Source organism: Mastomys coucha, unplaced genomic scaffold (genome assembly GCF_008632895.1).
Source record: "Mastomys coucha isolate ucsf_1 unplaced genomic scaffold, UCSF_Mcou_1 pScaffold21, whole genome shotgun sequence".
Taxonomy (NCBI): domain Eukaryota; kingdom Metazoa; phylum Chordata; class Mammalia; order Rodentia; family Muridae; genus Mastomys; species Mastomys coucha.
This window is the reverse complement of record NW_022196904.1, coordinates 14,975,208-14,983,571: the sequence shown is the minus strand read 5'-3', so window position 1 is coordinate 14,983,571 and position 8,364 is coordinate 14,975,208. Positions and strand designations below refer to the sequence as shown.

At 43.7% G+C, this 8,364-nt stretch overlaps 1 protein-coding gene across 1 annotated transcript in view; it reads right to left on the bottom strand.

The window, feature by feature from the left end:
• Positions 1-6,737, bottom strand: part of LOC116100389 (pregnancy-specific glycoprotein 22-like) — a 14,477-nt gene extending 7,740 nt beyond the window's left edge. Inside the window, exons 1-3 of the mRNA XM_031384193.1 lie at positions 6,555-6,737; positions 5,274-5,633; positions 1,082-1,441 (exon numbers count right to left, since the gene is read on the bottom strand). Of these exons, the coding sequence (XP_031240053.1) occupies positions 1,082-1,441; positions 5,274-5,478 (565 nt within the window). The 5' untranslated portion in view covers positions 5,479-5,633; positions 6,555-6,737. The remainder of the gene's footprint in view (positions 1-1,081; positions 1,442-5,273; positions 5,634-6,554) is intronic.
• Between the last annotated feature and the right edge of the window lie 1,627 nt (positions 6,738-8,364).

Sequence of the window (8,364 nt, the reverse complement as noted above, 5' to 3'; positions counted from 1 at the left end):
CCAACCAAGGACTGCACATGGTGGGTCTGATTGTTCTGGCAGCTTGTGTATAGTAGAGGATTGCAAATTCGATCATCAATAGGAGTAGAGGATCTCCGCACTGTGAAGGTTCTAAAGTGTAGAACCAGTGTAGGGGAATGTCAGGGTCAAGAAGTGGGAGAGGATGGGGTGGCAGGCATGGGGAGGGGGGAGGCAACAGGGGTTTGTTCTTGTTTTTGTTTGTTTGTTTGCTTGTTTTTTGGAGGGGAAACTGGGAAAGTAGAAATTTACAAATAAATAAAGAAAATATCTAAAAAAAAGATAACAATTCTATGCACATAATTACTAAAAAAAAAAAAGAAAGAAGAAAAGAAAATGCCACCAACAGAGCAGCCTATGGGCAAGCTTATAATATATTTTTTAATTGGGAGTTGATATGAGTGGAACCAGTCTACTAAAGGTAGGCGATCTGATCATGGGCTAGGTGATCTGAGTGATATAAAACAGTGCATTGAACATGACATGAGGACCATGCCACTAAACAGGACTCCTTTATGGTGCCTACATCAGCTCCTGGACTTTGCTTAGGAAACTCACTTGTTTGGAGTTAATAAATACCCAAATTTGACATAGACAGCCAAAAACAAAAGCAAAACAAAAACAAAAAAAACAAACAAACAAAAACAACAGTGTTCCCTATCACCTCTAAGAGAAAGTAGAAGTTGAATCCCAGGACAATGCTCCCCAGGGTCATTTTAGTCTGGCCTTGGAAAGATGACAGGGTTCAGGGCTTCCTGGTGCTCACCTTTCCTTGAGGAGGCCATAGTTTCATCAAATGTCTTACTAGAGTCCTAAGAGATTAGGAAGAGTCTTACATGGTAGGCTGAGTACTTTCCATCAGGGTCTTCCTTGATGGGGGTTGAGAGTCAGAGAACAAAGTCTGATCTATGACCATTTATCTCTTACATATGTGTCCTGTACCAAGTGCTCAAAAATCAATATGGGAACACAGTGAAGACACAAAGGAGGCACAGGCTATGACAGCCCTGTCTATTTAAGTCCCACACTGCACTAAACTATAACAGTAAACAGAATTACTTACCGTCTACCTGGAGTTGTACGTGTGCTAATTCTGTTTTCATATCTGTACTTAGAGTTCGTAGGGTGTATAATCCAGTGTCCTTCCATGTGACATTGTAGAACATCAGGGATCCATTGCTGTATATTGTCTCTCTACCACTGTGTAAAGGCCCATGCACACTTAAATTTGTGGCTATTATGTGTCTTGCAACCTCAAGATCCCTGGACACAACCATCCCTTTGTACCAGAAAAGGGCTCGAAGATTCTCCTGGAGATTGTGAACAACTAGAAGAACACTTTCCCCTTCAGCAACTTTGGGTGGCACTGATTCAATAGTGAGCTGGACAGAGGGGGAAAGAGGTCCACAGGTCCAAAAGAAGGCTAGAAGGGAAGAAAAAGATTAATCAATATTAGGACCTTTTTATTTAGCTAACTGCCAAGGACCAGCCTCAGCTTGGGAAGGGATTCTGAGGTCAAATTGTAGGTTACAAGCGGACAACCTACATTCTTGAGACAGCTTTTCAAATTGTTTTTTCTATGTTCTATCAAGATAGCTTTTTGTTGCTTTTCTAAAAATTCCCAGGATAGCTCATCTCTTTAAGATCAAAGCCCAGTCTTTTATTCACTATCAATCCAATCATTCACTCCAGGTTCCATTTTGGTTATCCCACAAATCATCATTCTATAACTGTAGCCCCTTGATTCTTAAAAAGAGACAGCAAGCAAAATTTTTTATATTGCAAATTAATTCAGATCTGTCTGCCTTTGAAGCACAGACAATAAACAAGTTGGGTCGGACCCCACCCTGAAAATATCATTCTTACCACACCTGGGCCTGGACCTAAACTCCCTCTGCCTGAGGCTAGCCTTGAACTCAGGAATCTGCCTGCCTTTGTAAGCACAAACAAATACGTAGCTGGGTGGGATCTTGCCCTGCAGTTGACACTCCCTACTAAATCTCTTTATCTCCTTCCTTAGTATCTTTCTGACAAGATGACTTATAGTGCAGCTACCTCCATTCTTTTAGATTTGTGAAGCTCCTTATACAATTATATTCTTATATTTTGAATAGTTGAGAAATTACATATTTTTGTTTTGTTTTGTTTTGGATTTTTTAGATATTTTCTTTATTTACATTTCAAATGATATCCCCTTTCCCTGTTCCCCCTCCAAAAAAAACCATATTCCCTCCCCTCCCCCTGCTTACCCACCCACCCTCTCCCACTTCCTGGCCCTGGCATTCCCCTGCACTGAAGCATAGAACCTTTTGAACTCATGTTTTCAGAGTTCTTTCCCACAGCCTTATGGGCTATCCTGAAGGTCTCAGCATTTACCATTTTGCTGAGATATAAACACACCCTCACCTCCCAAACTTAGTCTGCTTCTGATTATCATGGCTCTGTTTCAGGTGTAGGATTAATGTCATGCCATCCCTGCCATGGCCATGCCAGACATGGCAGCTAAGATGAGGCTCTGTGTCCTGAGCAGGTGTGTCTGTTGCTCAGCTAAGGTGTGTAGTATCTCTCTGTCCTATACTGTGTCCCCCTGCAGTTGTCATTTTCCCTGTATGGTGCCCTCTCCTCAGTTATCAACATGGTTCTGATTCTCTAGCATCAGATCCCTGCTCACATTTAGCGAGGCTGGTGTTGGTGTGATGCCTGCACAACCTCTATCCCCACTCACCCTGCTTCTTGACTCTCTGAATCTTTCTGTTGTTACCTTTATGTTCCTCTTGTGGTTCCAGTTGGTACCTGACTTTACCTTCTAGCTTTCTTTATTGATTTGTCTTCCAGTCCACTAGGACCAGGACACCCCAATAACTGTGCTTTGTCTTATTTTTTTAATTCTTCCTAAAAACAACTCAGATACCTATGAAGGATGAATGAATGAATAATGTTGCAGGACCCTGTATGCCCAGATGTATGTAATAAATGTATAGGTTTGAGGACACAGTATTGAATCATTCCATTTGCTTTAAGTTTTTACACTTTACTTGTGTATTGTATTTGCATGTGAGCATGGATAAAATAGCAAGTGACAGTGTGGGTGAGTGGGTGCAGAACACAGTATTTAGATGGATGTCAGAGGACTTCTGTTCATTGGTCTCAACTTGTCAGACAATGAAGGAAATGGTTATACCCTTTCAACCATGTCACAACACCAGCGTGATTATTTTTTTTTATTTCAGCTGTCAAACTGAGAACATTAGTCTTCAAAATATTGTGGTCTTGGTGATTAACTTTGTGTAAGAACAATGTGTCCCTGACCCTTTCTGTATCTTGTTCAATGACAACTTCCTGATACTGAGCCTCTGTACTACTCTGTCTCTTCTTTCCTACAAGACCTAAGACTCCTCTCATGTCTTGTGCCACTCGGGAGACTGCAGACAGACAGTAGGTGAGTCCTCTCATCTCACACACTGTCAACTTGCATTTTCCTTGCCTATGAGCAGAAACCTGTGATAGGTGGTGCACCCTTTGCAGGGGGATACAAGAGTGCCTTCCTGTTCTCAGTAGCCTCCTTCTGTGGCACATCTACTACTGCATAGCTCACCAGTTTTTGTCCTTCCCCTTTCTGAACTGAACTTCCCAGGAAAAAACACCACTCATATTCCTATAGACTTGAGTGGTTCTCTGTTAAGAAATAAAACAGTGCTCTTCCTCTGTTCTCTCTCTTGTTCTTTTGTTTCAGTTACTCAGAACATGGAGTGAGCATCAAAGCTGATGAGCATTCCAATGACCTGGAAGGATAGTGGATTGCCCTGGGGCTTCCCTCTGGTCTGTCATGGTCTTGGTCTATCAATGCAAATAAATAAATAAATAAATAAACCCTGCACAACTGTGGAACACAAAAACTCAGCAGTCTGCCCTGTGTCCTCAATGATCTAGAAAGATGAAATTTGCTCTCGACAAAGTGAACATGATGCCTGTGAAGCTCCGGATAACATCTGAGTGATTGTGGTGACGGGGACAGATATATCCTCACTAGAGTCACCAGTCAGGGTTCTAACCCAAGACAAGGCCTAGGAACATATGTGTAAGGAGCCTCACATCATGGGTTTATGGGAGAAGGCAAACTGATTCCTGGGTAGAGGCTGTGGGATCCTTCTTCTCATATAAGATTTCATGACCATGCTCTCACTTTCCCTGCTTACTGAGCCATGTAATGAGGGCTCTGCCCATGTGCTCACTGGTCTTTCTGAGCTACCTTGGACTTCTGTCTAGTTGATTCCCCTTAGCTATTCTATATTTCCCAATAAAATACATACATAAACAAAAACTTATTACCATCTCTTGGCAGTGTATCTGACACATTAAGCAGGGAATAGGTCTAAGAATTCTGTGTCCATGATTTCCAGATCAATAGAAATATGAGTGGAATCAAGCTACTAGGTAAGTTCCTGGTTCAGGTAAATAGTTGCCTGAATGTTGATTTTGTGTATTCATGCTACCCACTGTTAATAATTTGGGGAACTGTAGCTAACATTTTGGTATCTGTTCATATCCACAGAACCTGTTTCTATTTGCATACAGGAGAGAATTCCCTGAGCTGGAACACAGAGAACAAGCACTTGTCAGGAGGGCCAGTGTCCTCTTTCTCTTAGGTTGATGACCATGACCTTCATGTGAAGTCTCATAAATCCATCAGAATAGGTCATTAATGACCTGGGCTCCTGTGCAGGTAAGAATCTCTGCTGAGTCACTGGGATGTACAGGGGATCTAGCCTAACCCTGACTTTCCTGACATTGCACTGCCTGGTCTCACACAACACAAGACTTTTACTACTTGATATCATTGTTCCCTGAAAACAGAAAGTCAAAACCCAACCTCTGTAAAATGCCTTTTAGAACCATCAGGAGTTGAGTCTGAGATTGAGGTCTGGAGCCAAATATTCCTGGTTCTCTCATCTCTGTAAGTATGCTTTGTATTTCTCAACCAGGCCCTATGTTCAGTGCCTAAAGGTCTTTCTCAAGGAGACATTCCTGGCTGAATTAACCAATATACCTCCCCCTGTCTTCAATGTGAAGTCAAATAAAGGATTCTGGTCTACTTCCACTATTTTCCATTACTTCTGTATTGAACTAAATGCTCAAACCCCAACATAGGGTCACAATGCAGAAGAGAGATAAGCACATGCCAGGCCTGACACTTGTTTGTGCATGTCATAGTACGAATCCTGCCCAGCACCCAGAGTTCACAAAGAATCACTTACTGTACACATGGAGGTAAATGGATGTTGTTGATACAATTTTTCCATGTCTATTAAAGGTCCGTAGAGTATAGAATCCTGTGTCCTTCTGGGTGACATTGTGAAGAATCAGGGATCCATTCCTGTACATTGTCTCTCTACCACTGTGTTCAGGCCCTGTCACACTAATGTTAGAGGCCAGTGCATACAACACAATTCCGAGGTTCATATTTGTCACTCCTTTGAACCAGGCTATGGCTATAAGATTCTCTGGCAGATTGTAAACAAGAAGAAGGACATTTTCTCCTTCAGCCACTTGGGGTGGCACTAATTCAATGGTGACTTGGACAGTGTTGGGTGGGAACCAGGAGATTAAAAGAAAAGCTAAAAGGGAAGAGAGAGAAACCATTAATATTGTGCAGGTGTGATAATAACTCAGCTTAGGGGTACAGGTAGGGGTGTGCACACACTCTTTGATGGAAGTCAGCCTCATGACCTCTATTCCCTGAGCCTCTCACTGTACCATTAACTGTCTAAGTTTCAGAAAAAGACTCAGATACCAGTCCAAAAAAAGGAAAGAAAGTAGGGGGAAAAGAATGACATAGGGAAGAAAAGAAGGAAGGGTGGAAGGAGGGAAGTGGGGAAGGAAGGGGGAGGAAAGGAAAGGACAGAGAAAGGAAGGGAGGGAGGGAAGAATGGAGGAAGGGATGAAGGAAAGGAGGGAATAAAGAAGGGGAAAATATGTTTCCATTGGTTTATCCATGGTTTCCAGGTTTGGAACTAATGACAATAATTATACTCAAGTGTGATTTAAATGTTTTTACATTTCCTTATATATTTGTATGTGCATATTTTGTGAAGGCAGAAGTCTAGGATGTCTGTTGCAGTTTCATTGTTCAGTCCTGTGTAGAAGGCAGATAAAGGCCAGCAGGAGTCTGTTCTATTTACCATAACGGACCTGAAGAATGAATTCAGGTCATATCTTCACACATTGTTACTGGTCTACCTGTGTTTGGTTTCAATTTGAAGAGTCGTGTTTTCGTGGTTGGAAATGTCAGTCCTCAGAACAGAACAGCCAATATGATTGGCTTGAGGCTTTTCTGGTTTACTCCTCATGTCCTGTCCATGAATATCTATTAAGCTGCTGAGCCTCTGTTCCTTGAAATATCTTCTGCTCTATGACTACCAGCAAAAACTCAAGTCTCATCTTAGACTCCTATCCTTTTTAGGAGACCCCTGCTTGCCTCTGAGTTCCTCTGAACCCATCAGAGTTTTCCACCACCATCAAAGAGTTGATACCTTTACCTGTGAGCAGAAGACCCTGCCAGGATGTACACCCTTGTAGAGAAGCACCAAAGATACATCCATATCTCTTCTCACTGTACTGTCCTCTCTTGGAGAAGGAGCGCTTCTCCTCCAACACAGCACCAGCATTTGCTGTCCTTCCTTCTTCTGGTCGGAATGTTCTCTCAGGCAGGAGCACTTCCAGGAATCCCATGGCCTGTGGGTGGTGGAGTCTATTTCCACGGCACTGTTTTGTCCCTTCCACTCTCAGTGCTGTCCCGCATCCCTCTCAACTTTTTTCTCTTTATGTTTCATCTCCAGGTAACATATTGAGCAACAATGCTGATAAGCATCTCTTTGCTCTCAGAGAACTCATCACTGGCTGACATCTGCTGTGACTTGGCTTTGGGTCTGTCATCATCAAAGCTTAAAATGAAATATTTGTTTATAAATATTAACAGTGAATTAGTCCAACAGATCTATTTGTTTACCTTTACTACTCAACAGCAACCAACCTTCCTCTTGCTATGATTTTTAAAAAGCCTTCTGGTCTGCAACTCTGCCCAGGGCAGATCAGGCTCTCCAACCCCTTGCCCACACCCAGAGACAGCCTGACAACCAGGAGATCTGCTGTAACCAGGATCACAGGACTCCCCCCAACCAGAAACATCACTGTTTGCCTTCGAGAAGGCCTGCTCTAACCCACCTCACAGAAATCTACCTTCTTACAAGGAAGGACAGGATCCAGTCATAGATAGCAAGGCCAGTTAACACAGGAGATAATAAGATAATGAGAGGCAAGTACAAGAACATAAGCAACAGAAACCATTGTCACTTGGCAAGATCAAAACCCATGTCCCCCAACACAGCAAGCCATGGATACCCTAACATACCTGAAGAGCATGACTCAAGAGAAAAATCCCATCTCATGAAGATGATAAGAAACACACCTCAGAAACAAAGAAAACACTAACTCAGACTGACTAAATGTCTGGAAAAATTTTCCATGCAAATGGTCTCAAGAAACAAGATGGAATAGACATTTTTACCTATTTAAATATTTTATTGAGGCCAGAGACCCGGGCGGGATTCGCCATTTTCTCTCGGGTGAGTCTCTGAGACCTGAGCAGCCAGCCAGAAGCCACAAGCCCCATGACTCCCAGGGGAGCCGCAAGGCAGCAGGGACACAATCCTCTCAGCTTCCTAGTGACAGGGGAGGTTCAGCCTCCTCCTCTGCCCCTTCCCTGCAAGTGGAGGGCCTGCCTCCAGAGAGCACATTAAGCCAGAGACCCAGGCAGCATCCACCATTTTCTCTCGGGTGAGGTTCTGAGACTGGAGCGGCCAGTCCTGAGGCGCCTTAGGCCAGAGACCTGGGCGGGATCCTCCATTTTCTCTCAGGTGAGTTTCTGAGACCTGAGCAGCCAGCCTGAAGCCACAAGCCCCATGACTCCCAGGGGAGCCGCAGGGCAGCAGGGACACGATCCTCTCAGCTTCCAAGTGACAGAGGGGGTTCAGCCTCCTCCTCTGCCCCTTCCCTGCAAGTGGAGGGCCTTCCTCCAGAGAGCGCATTAAGCCAGAGACCCTGGCAGGATCTGCCATTCTCTCTTGGGTGAGTTTCTGAAATCAGAACAGCTACCTTGGAGGAACAGGCCCCATGAGTTGCAGGGGACTTGCAGGGCATCAGGGACAGGACAAACTCTAGCCAGAGACACTAAGAACATCTAACACCAAAAAGCAAAAGATGGTGAAAGGCAAACGCAAGTATCCTACCAACAGTAACCAGGCTTCATCAGAACCTAGTACTCCCACTGCAGCAAGTCCTGGATATCCC